Source organism: Xenopus tropicalis, chromosome 8 (assembly GCF_000004195.4).
Source record: "Xenopus tropicalis strain Nigerian chromosome 8, UCB_Xtro_10.0, whole genome shotgun sequence".
Classification (NCBI taxonomy): Eukaryota; Metazoa; Chordata; class Amphibia; order Anura; family Pipidae; genus Xenopus; species Xenopus tropicalis.
In genome coordinates, this window is record NC_030684.2 from 121,547,574 (window position 1) to 121,567,236 (window position 19,663).

General features: G+C 36.4%; 1 protein-coding gene across 2 annotated transcripts; it reads left to right on the plus strand.

Annotated features, from left to right (window-relative positions):
• The first annotated feature begins 2,906 nt into the window (after positions 1-2,906).
• Positions 2,907-16,322, plus strand: astl3b.4 (astacin-like metallo-endopeptidase 3 gene b4). Of its 2 annotated transcripts, none has more exons than XM_031890912.1 (15): positions 2,907-3,039; positions 3,270-3,297; positions 4,126-4,176; positions 4,486-4,539; positions 5,390-5,443; positions 6,326-6,460; positions 6,551-6,668; positions 7,622-7,800; positions 8,570-8,651; positions 8,906-9,030; positions 9,337-9,452; positions 10,510-10,735; positions 11,179-11,297; positions 13,950-14,163; positions 16,139-16,322. In XM_031890912.1, the coding sequence occupies exons 1-15, from the start codon at positions 2,965-2,967 to the stop codon at positions 16,162-16,164; spliced, it is 1,602 nt and encodes a 533-aa protein (XP_031746772.1). In that variant the 5' UTR covers positions 2,907-2,964; the 3' UTR covers positions 16,165-16,322. The 2 variants fall into 2 exon arrangements, with proteins under 2 accessions (XP_031746772.1, XP_031746773.1); XM_031890913.1 differs by having other exon boundaries at positions 4,489-4,539.
• Positions 16,323-19,663: the final 3,341 nt, after the last annotated feature.

The following is a 19,663-nucleotide window of genomic DNA, read 5'->3' on the forward strand; positions in this document are numbered from 1 at the left end:
ATCCCCTCATTGTTTTCTATTTCACACATTTCAAGGGAAAGTTAATCCCATCACAGTTTTCAGTTTAACCCAGTTTCAAGTGAAACTTAAACACATTATTGTTTTCCAAGAATGAGCGCCAATGCTCCTAAAATGGCTGCTGGGGCAATTCCTGTTTGGGAAAAATGAAAAGGATTCATGGAAACGTCCACTTTTTTGAGTTTTAACAATGCTTTTCGAATTTTCGAATGTAAACTCAAAATTTTCGTACGAACGATTTAAGCATAATGTGACATTTTATAAATACAGCAATGATCGAGTTTAATTCAAATTTATACCATCTTGAGTTCATATGACTTTTGAGGCCAGAAAAATGAATTTAAGTAAATGTGCCCCTAAGTGTAAAATAGACAAGAGTATGGAGGTTCCTGCCCCATAGAGCTTACAAACTAAGTGGGTGGGTAATTTACAGACACAAATAGGAGGATACTAAGTGCTGTAGGTGACAGTGGGTGACACTGCAATGTAAGTGCCAGTTCCCAGTGCAGGGGCTGTGCAAGTGCCCCAAGTAGGAAGGTGGCCTTTAGTTTAGTTTTCAAGAGACTGAGGGAGGATTTGCTCTGTAGGAATTCAGGGAGGACGTACCAAAGTGCAGGAAATGAAAAACGTTTAAAGCGGGAAACAGCAATAGTAGTGGGGGTGCAACCAAGTGGTTGTTCTGAGAAAGGTGGGGGAGGCTGCCAGGAACGTATTAGAGACACAAGAGCAAAGATGTAGCGAGGTGCAGGAGAATGAAGGGCTTAAAGCTAAATGTACTGTTTGAAAATGACAAACTTGATATGTTTTAGTTTGGGATATAAAGCCTGTCACTGCCCATTTGATTGCGAATGAAAAGTGGAAAGGTTTGCACTGATTTGCATTGACCCTTAAGCGGTTAAGAGGTTACTAGAAAGTCACAATAACACCCAGCACGTGCTTACAGGCACCTCCACGGCTGCAGGGAACATGGATTTTGCACAGGGATTAACTGAGACAAATACAAAAGTGGACATACGCACCAAATATTATAATAGTCAAGTGAAGTAATACTGAATGCGGCAATTCTTAAATCATAACATCTAAAACTATCAGGCAATTTCCATTCAATTGAATGAATAGGTCTTAAATAGATGAAATGCTCAGGGTAATGGCGCTCTTGGGTATGTCACTAAAGGGTAAATAAAATAAATATAACCTGGCCATATGATTTATTATCACTCGCATCAACGTTGTGCCCAGAAGTTGTAAACATTTCCTGTCCCATGGTTATTTTGCCTGTAACTATAAGCGTCAGAGATCTCAAATTAATCAGTGTATAAGGTCACATTGTACAGAGCTATTAAATGCCCCCACGTAGAAAAGTCTCCAAAACATTTAAAATGTTTTTTTTTTAAATAGCCCTTTTGCCCAGATCAGGTATGGAACCTGTTATCCAGAATGCTCGGGACCTGGGGTTTTCCGGATAAGGGGTCTTTCCGTAATTTGGATCTCCTACCTTAAGTCTGCTCAATAAATTATTCAAACAGTAATTAAACCCAATAGGATTGTTTTGGCTTCAATAAGCATTAATTATACTTTAGTTGGGATCAAGTACAGGTACTGTTTTATTATTACAGAGAAAAGGGAATCATTTAACCATTAAATAAACCCAATAGGGCTGTTCTGCCCCCAATAAGGGGTAATTATATCTTAGTTGGGATCAATTACAAGGTACTGTTTTATTATTATAGAGAAAAGGGAATCATTTAACCATTAAATAAACCCAATAGGGCTGTTCTGCCCCAATAAGGGGTAATTATATCTTAGTTGGGATCAAGTACAGGTACTGTTTTATTATTACAGAGAAAAGGGAATCATTTAACCATTAAATAAACCCAATAGGGCTGTTCTGCCCCCAATAAGGGGTAATTATATCTTAGTTGGGATCAAGTACAGGTACTGTTTTATTATTACAGAGAAAAGGGAATCATTTAACCATTAAATAAACCCAATAGGGCTGTTCTGCCCCAATAAGGGGTAATTATATCTTAGTTGGGATCAAGTACTGGTACTGTTTTATTATTACAGAGAAAAGGGAATCATTTAACCATTAAATAAACCCAATAGGGCTGTTCTGCCCCCAATAAGGGGTAATTATATCTTAGTTGGGATCAAGTACAAGGTACTGTTTTATTATTACAGAGAAAAAGGAAATCATTTTTAAAAATTTGAATTATTTGATTAAAATGGAGTCTATGGGAGATGACCTTTCTGTAAATCGGAACTTTCTGGATAATAGGTTTCCGGATAAGGGGTCCCATACCTGTATTGGGTGCCGGATTAAAAAAATAATATTCATATGTATAAATAATATGCACAGTTCCACGTGATTGCAATCAAGTTATTTATACCATTTTTGGGTTTTGGGGAAATTTAATATTTTAACCAAATCTACCTCTTCCCTTGGATGGTTATTGGCACCTGGTTCCTCTGCACCGTTCCCCTATATAAATATGAGAGCGCTCCTCACTACACTGAACTGCATAGACCATATTACTTTACCTTGAGTCATTCTTATTAACAAGTTTTTTTAAACCTTAAACCGTAGCCGAGAGTATTTTTGCACTGTAAATCAGTATATGTCAATAACTCATCAGCATTAGTTGTGGAATTCCAAAAGTCTATTTTGAAAGAAATTTTAGAATTTAAAGTGATGACTGCCATATCCATTGTTAATGCATTAAGTATGGTAGTTTATGGTTCATTATTTTAGGCCGTCATTAGCTGCGTTCCATACACCACTGTTTTGATTATACCCCTAAAACAGCCGTGACAAGACTTTGGGTCAATTATTTTTCTGCTGTCTCCTGATTGGATAAAGTTGTGTATATAAGGCGCTTCCGAAACTGAGCTGGCAGAGAATAACTGAGACAAGAAGACTGTGAAGGAGTAAGACAGCTTTTCAACATGAAGATGGTTCATACAAAATCCATCATTCTACTAGCCTGTATCATGGGATCTGCTTGGACTTACCCAGCACAGGTGAGTCAGTGACTTAACCAAAGGCACACTTTAAGGCTCGCACAACAGACTAATTGCTTCACAGAAAATGCTCTTGGTCTATAAATAGTACATGCTATGTGTTTATTGATTTGTGCATCTGTGTATTTGCATTATATTGAGTGTAATGAGAGCATACAAGTTTTAGCCATACAAGCTAGTGAATAAAACTCAAATTCAATTCAGTTCTATCAAAATATTGTCTCTTGTAGATCATTTTCCCCTATCAAGAAAAGCTTGGTAAGAATTTTTTTATCGTATTTTTCAATACTTAGACAGCTTTTACCACCCTCCCACTTGGACATGAACAGCCACATAAAAAACCCTGAAATAAACTTTTTAATGAAAAAGGTAGGAGACACAAAATGTTAAAACATATTGCATAGGTCTATCTTTCAAAGACTATGCAATATCATAACGGCAAGAAGGGATATCTATTTAAAAAAACTAGTCATCCCTTATTTCTGTTGAAATAGAATGAAGCATATCTTGTAAATTACAATTCAATTCTTTCTCACAAACTAAATGGCAAATTCAGTGATGATCTCAAGATTATTCGACCTGCCCCAGCAGAGACTTTAATACTTTTCTCACCCACCAAGAAGCCCAGAAAAAACAAGGGTAAGAATGATTCATGAGACCCCAATGTATGTCCCTCCACCCCCTGCAAAAGAAGGAATGGGTTTTTATTACCCAGTTCCAAACTGTGAGGAGGCATTACATGCCCAGTTTCTCCTGGCTCTCTTGCCCCATCTGTATTCAATACGTATATGTATATCTTTATTTATCTTTATTTGTATGTATATCTTTATTTATAAAGCGCTACTGTAGGCAGTGCTGTACAGTAGAATACATTAATACAAACAGGGGGTTATTAAAATAATAATAGATAAATACAAAGTATAACAATAAATACAGATAGATACAAGATAAATACAGTTGCAATAAGTTATGAGTCAAAGACACAAGAGGATGGAGGTCCCTGCCCCGTAGAGCTTACAATCTAGATGGGAAGGTAACTTACAGACACAAATAGGCAAATTAACTATATTTTCTTGATTTGAACAGACAAAGACTCACTGACCAACTTGGATCTTCTCAAAGCTCTGGGAAAGTCAGGTATGAGAACAATTATAGTAAACTAAGCAGAGCTGTCTATTCTGACACACAGTAATGGCCCTACTCTTTTATTTACACAATTACTAATTGAAAGCAGATTTATTTTACATTTTCTATCATTTGCTCTTGTAATGAAATGTATTTTTTTGAATATGACTTTGTTTTCTGGGGTATTTATTCAAAACAACTGGGTAAAGTGTGTCATATTTAATAATACCAAGAAGATGGGTCCTTTTTACAAACAGGTTTTTCATAAGTGCCATTTTATAATTCTACAATGTAACATCTGTAAACAAAATGTGTCTCCAGCAGAAAAGGATGCACTTGCTACCGAAGGAACTGTTAGGGAGATGCCAGTCCTAGGTAAGAAAGTAATGAAATCTATATCTCTCTAATATAATGTACAGCTGCTTTGCATAGAAGTCATAACGTGAACAAAATATTATATAATTTTACCAGAGTTACCTGCTAATTGCTATAACCTTGATAAGCTATTACTAAACAAAAAATATAAGGTTTCTTTAAAACTAAAGGCAATTCAGAAAGTCTTATAGGGTCAATCACTGTTCCTTTGGTGCCCCTAGACTGATACAATATGACTTGAATCATCATGAAGAAATGAATCTAGGTCATACAGAACAAGCTTTCCTTAATGGAAGGTGGGGGAGTGAACAGTGAATGACATGATAGGGGTTGAGAATTTTCTATGCAATGTTTGTATGATATAGAATTCTATTTGGCCACTCCCCATTACGTTTTCATGCGACACACTTATAGGGATGTATAATTACAGGCCCCAACAGTTACCTATTTAGACACAATAGTCTCAACAGCCCCCAATATTTGAACTTACCTGAAAGAAGGCCGGTTTGATTTGATTTGGAGATTGGCTGTATGTATTTAGGCACGGCCTGGGTTTATTGGGCTTGTGACCTAAAATGTCCTCATTTTTGAAATCAGTAATGTTGGGAACTATGGTTTGGGTTATAAGAAAACAAAAGTGGAATAATCCTGGTACCTTCTAATGATCTAATTGCCAAATGCATGATTTTTCTAATGTAGCCCAGATTTATATTTATATACCTCTATTTTTCCACGGCTGAATTGTTTCATATAGTGCACAGCTATTCAATATGCTATATATTCATCAGTAAAAATCTCTTCATTTAATATTATAGTTCTATATTCATATATATATTTCTGGTGTTTCTAGGAAAAAAATCTGGCTCTGTGGATGTCTTTACTCAGATATCTAAAGTAAACCGAGGTAACAATATTATTATGCTAAAGTATAACCTATGTAGTTTTATGTTATCGCAAATGTTCTGTAATTGACAAATTTATTACAATTTTATATCAGATTTTCTATGTGAGAATTGCAGCAAAAAAAATTTTTTTAATATTTTCCAGTAGAAAAAATCTTGATAATTTAAATAAAAAAAAAAGAAAAACCAATAAAACCTTCTGAGCTTCTGTAGTAGTTACTGGGAGGTGTATAGAACAATATGGAACAATATGATTTTCATTTGCAATTGAGCTTTTTGTGCAAAATAACATGATCTGTTTTACTGATTCTATTTTTTCATAAATTGCACAGATTTATATCTAATCCCATGAAAACTTGAGCTCGAAAACTGAAAAACCAACCTTGCTGTGTTAGTAAAATGTTTATTAGTGAGAAACAGAGTTTTCCATAAAATCCAACACTCAAAAATTAATATACATCTTTCAAAATGTTTCACCTTATTATCAAAATGTATTACTGGCCAACAGAATCCTGTTCAATCCTGTTGCAAAAGGGGCTTTTACTGCACATACATTTAAATCAAACAGGAGATTGGTTGTTATGGGCAACTGCACCAGGGCAAATTTTGCAATTTTTATTTTATTTCCCCATGTAAGTTATAACCCCCATCTCATGTGACTCAGTACACAATATGCCCTGTTTAAATAATGCTCTGTAATGTAAAGAAGTATTATAGTAGAATCAAATGGCTGTGCTAACTAGTAATTCCACCACCTTACTCTAAAACTTATGGAAATGAAATCGTATTATCAATTACTCTCACGAGTGCATCTGCGTTAATATGTTAAATATATAAATAATAGCATATGTACTAAATGCCTTTGTTTTTCATGTTGGATACAGGAATTAGCGTTCCTACTTATGAAGGGGACATTCTCAGACCTGAAGGTCGTAGTGCCATGAATTGCACCGAATGCCTTTGGCCTAAATCTACAGATGGAACTGTCATTGTACCTTACAACTTCTCCTCCAACTATAGTAAGTTTCTTCTTCTCTACTATGGCACCATTGAAATGAGACTGAACCTTATGTGATCTCATTAGACAATGTAATTTGTGCCCCATTCAGGTGCCGATCAGTTGGCTTTGTTTAAGTCGGCCATGCAGGAGTATGAAAGCTTAACCTGTGTGAGATTTGTACCCAGGGCAAATGAAACAGCTTTTCTCAACATCATATCTGGCAGTGGGTAGGTTTGTAACATCTAAGTAACAACAGAACATCCAGTGATTATCTATCTATCTATCATCTATCTATCCAAATCCTATTACCGTCTTCTATCTACTATCTATTAATATCACATTAATATATTAATGTTTTATATATACTGTATTGGCCATGTAAAAAAAAATCAAAACTTGTATCTGAATGTAAATATTGTTATTAGTATTTATTATGATTATTTATTGATCATTATCTATATTACTATTGATTTGTAGTAGTGCAGAAAATCTTTTTTTTACCAAATTTTAAACCCAAAAAGTACATTCTGCATAATGAAAGAAAATGTAAGTCTACAACTTAGCAATCTACATTAATTACATTACATGTAATTGCAGCTGGAGCTCCAAGTCGCCATTTCCCACAATGCCTTGCATGCTTCTATGATTGTTCTTCTTTCCCAGTGTGTCAGTCACAGGCAACATTTTATTTTTGGGTTTCCAATCCCTATAAGCCCCTGTTAAGTTTTACAAATGTAATGCAACATCCTAAAAATAGGAACGAATAGAAAGTGGGTACATTTCTCTTTGGCAAACTCTAATCTCACATTCTGATAATTCTGCCCTTTAGTGTTTATTGCTAATGAGCTTTAACCCCAGTACGGAATGGAGTTTTACTGCTCAAAGCAGCCAAATATGTTCTGGTTAATTAACACACTGATCTGTTTTGATAGATGGGCTAAGTCAGTACTAAAATGTTAACAAATGGTAAAAAATATCAAACTGCCAGGAGCCGCTCTGGATTGTCCATCTTGGTAGTTCACCTGTGCAAATGGTTTGGGGCCTTGCGTTTTTTGCTGCTTTTGGGTGCAGAGAATCTAAAACAGTGAGGTTTAGTCATTAGTAACAGCTATGAGTTGTGAGTTTTATCAGTGTATTATGAATGTCTAAAAAGAAGCTCAGCAATTCATGTTTTTTGTAGCTGTGTATCTTTTCTTGGAAAACTTGGAGGAGCCCAAACTGTGCAGCTGGCTTCATATGGCTGCATATACAGGGGGATCATCCAGCATGAACTGAACCATGCCCTGGGCTTCTACCATGAGCAGAGCCGGAGCGACCGGGATGACTATGTCACTATACATACTGAGAATATCCTACCAGGTAATATGCACAAATCATACTTTTTTCAGCAATATCTGTAAAAATGTGTAGAGAAAGTGCAAATATTTTCCCCAGAGCAATACTGGGTACAAATTTGGACACCTCTGTGCATTTTTACATACCGGAAACTAGAGTTCCTCCACCAGCTCCTCTTCACTATGGGAGCTACAATGATCAGTTAATTGCATAGATAGGCTTTCATTTTAATCACTTCAATGTACTAAATGTAGATCAGTACAAATTATACATTGCCATGGGACTAAAAATTATGTATTATGTACATATTATAATCAAGTAGATCAGGTTTATCAGATGCCAAAGTGTGTGTTTATATATCAGGCGCATTCCTATTAGAAATCAATGCTTATTGATATGTCCCAGCGCTAGAAATCCCAAGCCTTATGGGTCACTGTTGTGGTGATCCTAAAAAGTACATTGGATGTGACATCTTTAAGGGCAGAAACCACATGAAATAGCTTTGCAATAGGATATGCCCCTAGGCGGTGACATGCTCAAATGGGAAAATCTTTTCCAGTCTTACAATTACTCATTTGGCATCACCATAACACTAACATTATATTAATCATAGTATTAGTCTATTAGTATTAGAATATTTCCAATATACTGGCTGTACTTTTATCTGTAGATCTCTTTTGCAGAATATGCACATCGCCGGAGGGTAGGATATGGGAATAGGATAAATATTGCACAAATGATTCCTAGTCCTGTTAACACTAAATGATACTTATTGTCAATCCCTTGTTCCCAGGCTATGAAGGCAACTTTAACAAGGCTAACACCAATAACCTGGGGCTTGAATATGACTATTCCTCGGTGATGCACTATCCAGGGTAAGGCACAATGCAACATATTGTTATCACATTAACTGTGCTTGTTACCAACATGTAATTAGTGCCTTAGTAAGCAAGTAAAGTTGCAAATAGATCCACCATCTTGAGGCTAATACTGATATATATTGACTGCTGACCTTAATATAAACGACACAATCACAGACTTATAAGAGAGCAATCATATTACTGTTTCGTGTCACCTTTAAAAGTTAACAGACCAATATGTTTATCATGAAAATTCTTCTGTATCTCAGGGATGCATTCAGTAAGAATGGAAACCTCACCATTGTCCCCAAGCCTGACCCAACTGTTCCCATTGGGCAAAGGGATGGGCTGAGTATTCTGGATGTCTCCAAAATTAACAGGCTGTATCAATGTGGTAAGTCTCCTATGATAATTAAAGAACTTTATTATTATTATTATTTTAAAATATTTATTCTGGGGGCTGTTTCCTTTTCAACAACAACAAAAACAATAAAAATGTCAGAGAAAAAGAATGTTTTTAAGTTTAGAAATATGACTCAACAGAAAAGAGACCTTCCATTCTAGACGTCTTAAATACACAAGGGCTCAGTCTTGAGATTCTACAGACTTTGCTAGTGATAGAGGGGTTAGACAGAAAGCCTACTTACAGTATTAGGAATGTAAACATACCAAATTATAATGTTTCCCTGTTACCTTTCAGATGTGTGCAGTAATTTGCTTTCTAACACCAATGGGACAATGATCTCAGCCAACTACCCCTCTGCATACCCTAATAATGCCAACTGTGTTTGGCTGATTAGAATTCCATCTGAGCAGGTACGGTAATGCCGGAATGGTTTAACTGAATGATGTTAACGCAGATGTACGTTATATGATGGGTAATTTCCTGTTTCCACGGCGCAAGTGCAATAGCACTAAAGGGAACAAGGGCTCGTCCTTTGGTGCTAATAAAACAAGCAATTCCAGTCAATTTGAAAACTACTACTTAGGGGCCCATTCATGAAACCACAATTTTTTTTTTCAGAAAATTTTTTAGAACTTTTCGTAGTGACCACGATAATATCATTAAAATAGTATGACTTTTTCTAATAATCTTTTAATAAGAATATGTAATAAAAAGGGTTTGGGGAATACTGTATTACCCAGTAAAAACCCTGCTCCAAGAAATCGGCTGTTAGGAAAGTGTTTTAATGCATTTATCAAAGCAGATACATTTTTAGATACATCATAATTTAGAAATAAACTATTCATATTAATGTTGATAATACATAAATTAACAGTAGAAGTTTAGAAAACACTAGGGACACTCCTGATATGAGGGGACAGGTACTTAATTCATATTTCTTTTATTATGAACATTTAATGTTCTAGAGAGAGAGAACTAAATGCTATTACAGTATTGGTTATAATCAGATCAGATCAGAACCAATCATAAAGCTTCTCTCAGTTTAACAAAACAAATACGGCCCCAGTTGGACAGCGAGAATTGGCAAATCTGAGAATTTGGAATATTAAAACAGACTAGTTAAGTGTAAGACGCAGTGCTGGCTGGACGTTATCAGTAGCTTTACCCAAACCAGAGAATGAAAAAAAATATTCTGTTAAAACTTGCTCATATCTGAACTTTTTCACTGCACTTTTACTATACTTTTACTCCTGTTTAGCACTCATGTATATGTACCATACCTACTCTATGAAAGGGTTGCAGAAATGTCTATTGAATACTATTCATATAGCTAAGCTTTTTAAGGCACTACTCATTTTTTTGTTTCTTATCTTCAGGGGTGATATAATAACTACCCAAAAATTAAATATATATAGTATGTATTTCTTTCTTTTTTATGTTAGTCTTTGGCACTCTGTTTATCTGTAGGTGACCCTGCAATTCCAAGCCTTTGATATCCAGTCATCCCCAGGCTGTGTCTCTGACTACATTAAGATCTATGATGGTCCCAGTAAGACGTCCCCTGTGTTAGTGGACAGGGCATGTGGTACAGGACTGATCCCTATACAGATTGCCTCCACTAACCAGATGCTGGTTGAGTTTGTCAGTGATGGAGCAGTTAATGGCACCGGCTTCAAAGCAACATACGGCTCAGGTATGTGTGTTCTATTTCAAAAAAACCCCCAGAAAACTCTGCTTTAGTGAAGGGTGAAGACACACTGGGCTACTAGTAGCAGCTACTTTTCAAGGCTACTAAACTCCAGAGAATACTCTGCCATGGACAATACTGAGAATTCCCTGTGCTAAAAACACATGTAGAGACAATTATCAGTAAAGGATCAGCATTGTCTTTTTTAGAAGCCACGACAAGTAGCTGCTACTAGTAGCTCTGTGTGTCTGTACCCTTAAAAGAATTTGAGAGTACACAGACAAGAAATGGGTATATTGGGAATGTACAGTGGAAAGGAAATAGATTAGGAGGAAGAAATGATGAAAAAAAATGGAAAATACTTGTTATGCTTTTATTTATATATATATATATTTAAATTTCCTGCATAACTGCTAATGTTTCATTATTCATTTGACATTCCTGCACAGTTCAATGTGGTGGAGCTTTCTATGCTCCAAATAAAACCTTCACTTCTCCTGGCTACCCTGCAAACTATGATAATAACTTGGATTGCACCTGGACAATCACAGCCCCGGTTGGCTATAAGGTATGTATATATATATATATATATGTATGACGGTATAAATATACTTATTCATCATGATAATTATTCAGGAAGATGAACTAAAAGAGTTTGCTTATGTACATGTGGGCTTGGAGATGCCACTGTGATTGCACACTGTGGTATTGCAGGTTATTACTACAGGTATGGGATCCATTATCCAGAATGCTCGGGACCTGGGGTATTCCAGATAAAGGGTCTTTCCATCATTTGGATCTCCTACCTTAAATCTACAAAAAGAAAATATTTAAACAGTAAATAGGATTGTTTTGGCTCCAATAAGGATTAATTATATCTTAGTTGGGATCAAGTACAGGTACTGTTTTATTATTACAGAGAAAAGGGAATCATTTAACCATTAAATAAACCCAATAGGGCTGTTCTGCCCCCAATAAGGGGTAATTATATCTTAGTTGGGATCAAGTACAGGTACTGTTTTATTATTACAGAGAAAAGGGAATCATTTAACCATGAAATAAACCCAATAGGGCTGTTCTGCCCCCAATAAGGGGTAATTATATCTTAGTTGGGATCAAGTACAGGTACTGTTTTATTATTACAGAGAAAAGGGAATCATTTAACCATTAAATAAACCCAATAGGGCTGTTCTGCCCCCAATAAGGGGTAATTATATCTTAGTTGGGATCAAGTACAGGTACTGTTTTATTATTACAGAGAAAAGGGAATCATTTAACCATTAAATAAACCCAATAGGGCTGTTCTGCCCCCAATAAGGGGTAATTATATCTCAGTTGGAATCAAGTACAAGGTACTGTTTCATTATTAAAGAGAAAAATGAAATTATTTTTAAAAATGTGAATTATTTGATTAAAATTGAGTCTATGGCTGATGGCCTTTCTGTAATTCACAACTTTCTGGATAATGGGTTTCCGGATAAGGGGTCCGATACCGCTACAAGCAAACCTTTAGGACCAGCATTTCTGTACATGGGCCCCATATACCTGACTAGCCATGAGCATAATCAGCTCAATCCAGCAGTATGCCCCACCCAACCCTGCTATTATGGAGATGCCCTGCCATTTTTTAAGTAGTCCGGGCCCCCTGTTTCAACTGGGCCCATGACTAGAGTCCTGTGTCTTCCCTTCTGACAGTGACCCTGTATGGGACTATACATCTCCAATAACCATAAGCAGTAAGAACGAGAAACAAGAAGGTTAAGTGACAACTATGTGAGGATGGTAAGGCTTCAGGCTGTTGGCAGATGTGGAAGATATTCTGCCTGTTCAAAGCTGTCCCTTCTATTCCCCTTTATTGCGTTTGCCTGTCACTGCACACATGGAAAGGATAACATTGAACCAAATGGCAGGAAGCAGTGGCAGGGGTGGTATCAAGCAGTTACTGTGTTTCTTCATGGGGGGGAAACCACTGTCAAGGGATCCACTATGCCTGCCTTTAGCCTGTTGCTTTCTGCCTGATAACTGATATGTATGTAAGATCAGGGATATATTAACAAATAAATGACAGAGGGAAGGAGAAAAAGATGGTACAGATGATTTTTTTTCTATTCCATTTTGCTCCACCCCACTGAAATATGAAGCCCCAGAAAAATAACAATCATTTTGTGAGAATGAATGCAATGCAAGTGTAGGGACCCATAGCATCAATGTGCCCCATAGGCTTTAATCCCTACTTTTCATTTTCTCCTTGTTACTGGGAAAGGATTTATGTATTTTGGTATTAACATATACCTGTTATTGGCCCAAGGCTAGACCACACCCTACCATACTTTAATATAGTGTCTGGGAAGTGTCTTCTTGGCCTGCTATCTCTGATCTGTGTGAATGTGTTCCAGGAAGCCTGGGATCCACACCGGCCCAGAAGTAAGTCCCTAAGGGAGACCATCACCCTTAGTGAAGTCAGGGAGCAGGTACCCTGTGTACGAGGTATAGAAAGCATAGGTTATATCATTTCATAGCACTTTCTAGGAAAGTGAGTCAGTCAGCACTTAGCTAGAAAGAGCAGCTTTTCGGCTCCAACCAGAAGAGGAGAGTAAAGGAGTCGTCTCCTACAGGCTTATGGCTTAGTATAGGGACACAGTAGTGCCAGGGTTTGTATGTTAGTCTTACCCAGCCCACATATATCCAAGGTGGGATAAAACAGTGGACTCCCTACCTTCCTGTTTGCTGTTGGACCAGCGGACACCATACTCGAATGCTTGATCTACTATAACATAATTTGTACTGCTCCTAGGAGTGTGAGTATTGTTAACCCTGCATTGACATTGTTTGTCTGGGACAAATTAAGTTGTTTTGCAAGAGCTTCTGGCGTCCATCAATTCATTTATTTCAACTTTGCACTTTCATTTGGCAGCAGGAGGTGTAGTTACACAAAACCCTCCATATAGTAACTTTCCCTTAGCAAAGGCCCATCCTGTGGAAGTCCAACATACCCCATGCTCTATTACTAGCTGGACATTTTGACTTATATAGCCAAAAAGGGGTTACACAAGTTAATGGGGCTTAGAAATTTGGAAAAGCTATTTCTATGTTAGGGAAAATTTAAATCTGTATTTCGATCTAAAGAGATTGGTGCCTTTTCAGAGAATATACATCAGCAGAAATGTTACGGCACTATGGATACCATTTTGATATGCCTGTGTTTGCTGTTGTTGAACAGATATCTCTGAATATAAGCGACTTTGAACTTGAGGATAATCGCTACTGCATGTATGACTATGTGATTATTTACAACACAACCCGATCTCCGGTTCAAAACTGTGGCTCTATCAAATTCTCTTCTGAATTTGTGTCAACATCAAATTCAGTGATGATCACGTTCCACAGTGATATTTCTATTGTAAAAAGAGGATTTAGTGCTACCTATAGATTTGGTGAGTATTCTGATATCGATCCATCATGGATATGTAAACACACACACGTTCATTTTAAAATTCCTTAAGAATATTCTATATCATTGTACCCTGCAGAAGTGAATTGCTGGTAAGGGAATGTAATAATGATTGGTAAGATTTATTGACTGGTAAAGGTAGTTAAGTTAACCTGATAAAAACTAAATGTAAAATTGCTCAGGGTGCTTTTCTTTTTTTTAATAGTCAACTTTTTTTTTTAATAGTCAACGCTCAGGGTGCTTTTCTAATCACTTTTGCAATTTACATAGTTTTTTTTTTAATTTTTACAAAATGCATCATTTTATAGAGATCCTCCAGCGGAGTCCTGCATTGAAATCCCTTTTTTCAAAAGAGCAAACAATTTTTTTTATTTCATTTTGAAATTAGGCTAGATGTATTCTTAGTTTCCCAGGTGCCCTCAGCCATGTGGCTTGTGCTCTGATAAACTTCAGTCTTTCTTTACTGCTGTGCTGCAAGATGGAGTGATATCACCCCCTCCCATTTTCCCCTGCGGCCAATCAGCAGAACAATGGGCAGGTAACAATACAACAGCTCCCTGACACCTGCATTACTAAAAATGCTCCCATGCCCCTACCTAGTGGTACATTGAGAATAGCGCCTAATAGTAAAAATCCAAGTCTGTCTTATCCAATTCACGACTTCATGACAGTTACACTGATAGGAGAAACAATAGCTTATCTGAAAGCACTTCCATTGTTAAGTGCTGTTTTTGTTTGTTTTTTTTTAAGCTCAGAATCAGGGACAATGATCTAAGGTGGCTGCCTACTCACCAATATTAAAACTTAAAAATATATTTATTGGTTTAAGATTAAAATTTAAGCTTTTTTATCTGCCAATAAAATGGATTTGTAACAACAGTGCCACCTGCTGGTCAGTTCCAGTAACACAAGGAAAGCAGAGACATGTTCTTATGTAGCTCTGCTCAGGAAAGAAATCAGAAGCCTCAGACGCCCTTTCCCATCTCCTTCCTGAGCAGAGCAACATCAGAACATGTTTTCTTGGATGCACCAAATCCAGGATTCGATTCAGGATTTGGCCAGTATTAGTCCTTGGATTTGGATTGAATCCGAATCCTTAAAATAACATGACTTTTCAGCACATGAACATGGAAGTTGAAAAATGTTGTGTGCATGCAGTTGTCTTTAAAGGGGTTGTTCACCTTTACAATAACTTTTAGTATGATAGAGAGTGCTATTCTGAGACAATTTGTAATTGGTCTCGGGGGGGGGGGGTTGAATTATTTTATTTTTTGTTCAGCAGCTCTTAAGTTTGAAATTTCAGCAGGTATTTGGTTTCTAGGGTCCAATTTAGCTTAGCAACCAGGCAGTGATTTGAAAGGAAGACAGGAATATGAATGTGGGGGCCTAAATAGAAAGAAAAGTAATAGAAAGTAACAGTAACAAAAAAATTGTAGCCTCACAGGGCAACAGTGACCCCCATTTGAAAGCTGGAAAGAGGCAAAAGAGGAAGGCAATTCAAAAACTATGCAAAGTTAAAAACGAAGACCAATTAAAAAGTTGCTAAGAACAGGCTATTCTATAACATACTAAAAGTTAACCTGAAGGTGAACCTCCCCTTCAAACACCTTCATAACCTAATTGACATATGAAAATTAGGATTCAGTTCAGGATTCAGCCGAATTGTTTGTGCAGATTCGGGGTTTGGCCAAATCTCCAAATAGTGGTTTCAGCGCATCCCTGTTTTCATTCTCAAGGTACAGTTACCTGTAACAGGGATATACCAACCAGAAGGTGGCACTGTTGCTACAAAATTCATTATATTTCCAGGTGAAAAAACTTAAATAGCTCTAAAAACTGAAAACAATAATTTGTGTAAAGTGCAAAAGCACCCTGGGCAGTTGGTCATGACATATTTGTAAAGGTTCAGTTGCATTCATTGTCTGTAAGCACTAATTAATGTTTCTTCTAAACTGCAGTGCCACCCCAAAGTAAAGGAACTTAATCAATCTACGTTAGGAAGCCACGTGAAGGAAATCCACTGATTGAGAGGATAATATTTTGTTGATATTTCCATGTTATCATGCAATCATCTTTGAAATCTAGTATGATGATGTGTATGTTAATCTCCCCCTGAAATAAAAGCTTGATAATGGAAATATATTTGCTTGTCCTTTTTTATTTGTCCTATAAAGTTTTTCATTTGTGTTTACTTGTCTGTGTATTTCTAGGCTGATCAGATGAGGCAGAAAAATGTGCGGATTAAATAGACGGTACATTAGGAGAATGTTGATTATTATATTTATTGATATGTAGAAGTTTATAATTTTGTTTTCAAAATAGAGATACAGGTATGGGATCCCTTAGGCGGAAACCCATTATCCCGGAAAGCTCTGAATTACGGAAAGCCCGTCTCCCATAGACTCCATTTTAATAAAATAATTCAGAATTTTAAAACTGATTTCCTTTTTCTCTGTAATAATAAAACAGTACCTGTACTTGATCCCAACTAAGATATAATTACCCCTTATTGGGGGCAGAACAGCCCTATTGGGTTTATTTAATGGTTAAATGATTCCCTTTTCTCTGTAATAATAAAACAGTACCTTGTACTTGATCCCAACTAAGATATAATTACCCCTTATTGGGGCAGAACAGCCCTATTGCGTTTATTTCATGGTTAAATGATTCCCTTTTCTCTGTAATAATAAAACAGTACCTTGTACTTGATCCCAACTAAGATATAATTACCCCTTATTGGGGCAGAACAGCCCTATTGGGTTTATTTAATGGTCAAATGATTCCCTTTTCTGTGTTATAATAAAACAGTACCTGTACTTGATCCCAACTAAGATATAATTACCCCTTATTGGGGGCAGAACAGCCCTATTGGGTTTATTTAATGGTTAAATGATTCCCTTTTCTCTGTAATAATAAAACAGTACCTGTACTTGATCCCAACTAAGATATAATTACCCCTTATTGGGGGCAGAACAGCCCTATTGGGTTTATTTAATGGTTAAATGATTCCCTTTTCTCTGTAATAATAAAACAGTACCTGTACTTGATCCCAATAAGGATTATTTATCCAATAAGGATACATAATCCTTATTGGAGGCAAAACAAGCCTATTGGGTTAATTTAATATTTAAATGATTTTTAGCAGACTTAAGTTATGGAGAGCCAAATTACAGAAAGATCGCTTATCCGGAAAACCCCAGGTCCCGAGCATTCTGGATAACAGGTCCCATACCTGTATATCCAAATTCACAAGCCAAAGCGAAGGATTTAAGTAATGACAAGACTGGACACCCAAAGTGCGGTGTTGACTTTGCCAATTCCACATCAGAGGATATTCTTCTTCTATCGCCCTCTTATGTGAGTGGTCACAACCTTATAATTTATTGTGATATAAGAGGGCAATAGAACAAGAATATCCTCTGATGTGGAATTGGCAAAGTTAACACCACACACTCAAAGCTAACACTGCCCACTAAAACTTAACACCACCCTCTCCAAAAATATTTACATTGTAAATAATAGGCCTGGATGGATTTACAATGAAAACATTGAAAAAAAAAACATTTGACTGCAGTTTTTACACATTTTTACACTAGCTTATATTTATGTTTTTGGGACCTACTGACCAATCAAACATGTAACACAACATATTTTCTTTAACTCACCGTGTCTGTGATTCAGATTTGCATTGGGTGCAAGTTGGAGAATCACGGAATTTCGAAGAGCATCAGTGCAGAAGAGTTATATTTAGACGGAGCAAAACAAAAGTTAGATCTCTTTTGTACAAAAATATGTGATTAAGTTACTGAACATATTTCCTTTCCTTTCTAATGTGGAATAAATTGGTTTGGGCTGCACATTTCCACATTATGGACCAGATTTAATTAGATAAGAAAACCTTATCTCATGGTTTATCTCATAAAAACTCAGTAGAGGTGTATGGGGACATTTGAAATTCAATTAGGAGATATGTGGTTTCTCATGAAATTGGATTTTGCCCCTTGGGCCAGATCCAGTTCAATGAAAAAACGTAATGGAAGTCTATGGGAAAATCTGGAATTGAATTAAGAGATAAGCCTTTCTTATCTAATTGAATCTGGCTCACTCTGACTCTATGAAAAGACCCTGGAATGGTTTTGTGCCATTACAAATTCTTTGTGAGAGTACAATACAGGTATGGGCCTACTTATCTGAAGACTTATTTTTAAATTTCAAATTATGTCTTTTTTTTTTTAATTACTTTTCTGTAATGGCGAGTGCCAATAGTGTCAATTATAAAAGCATTTAACATTTTTGTATTCATTAAAATATTTTTGAAAAAGCATATTAGGCAAATAGCCTTTTCCTAGTGTGACAGGTAACAGTCTGCTGGATTAGGTTATTTACTATACAGGTATGGGATCCCTTATCCGGAAACCCGTTATCCAGAAAGCTCCAAATTATGGAAAGGCCATCTCCCATAGACTCCATTATAAGCAAATAATTCAAATTTTTAAAAATGATTTTCTTTTTTCTCTGAATTAATAAAACAGTGCCTTGTACTTGATCCCAATAAAGTTTGGGGACCCTGGGGCCAAACGATCGAATTATAATGACGGGCAGAGGTAAAGTTGGTCCGGGGACCGCATCAATGAGCCGATGCGGTCCCCGATCCGACTAGATTTTCTAACCTGCCCGATCGAGATCTGCCCGATTTCAGGGGGGGGCGTCAGCAGCTAATCGGCCCGTGTATGGGGATCTCTCTGGTAAAAGAAATCTACATCAGCACAGTGTCCCAAATGGTATTTGTGCAGTTTCTGTTTCTGAGACTATTTGTGACTTCTTAACCTTGCACTAGGGATACTTGTGACATTCTAAGGCCCAAGCAAACAGAATACACAAAATACTAACGTTCGTATTTTCTTTATTTTCACAAATCATGGTTTTTAGAGCTAAAAATCATTTATTATAAATGAAAACTGTAAAAACACTAAAAAGACAAAACTAAGGCATCTAAAAAGCCATCAAGGTCAAGTCAATGGCAGGCAAATTGTAACAATATTTATTTTATTTGTGGTGTTCAAACGAGGGTCACTGAACAAAAAAAACTAAATGCTATGTAAAGCTACAAATGTATTGTAATTGCTACTTTTTATTACTCACCTTTTTATCCATGCCCCCTCCTATACATATTCAAGTCTTGCACGGTTGCTAGGGTGATTTGGATCCTAGCAACCAGATTCTGAATAAAAGCTAAATAACTTAAAATTCACAAGTAATAAAAAAATGAAGACCAATTGCAAACTGGCTCAGAATATCACTCTCTACACCATGCTATTACCAAACTGATTTTGTTGCAACTTTCAAAAAGTAAATATATATAACTAAAAAAATATTATCAACAAAAAGATTTATCACTTTGTATGTCCCGTAGTTTTTAGTCACGAGTGACTTTAAAGGGGATCTGTCACCCAGACATAAAAAAATCTGTAACAAAAGTTATT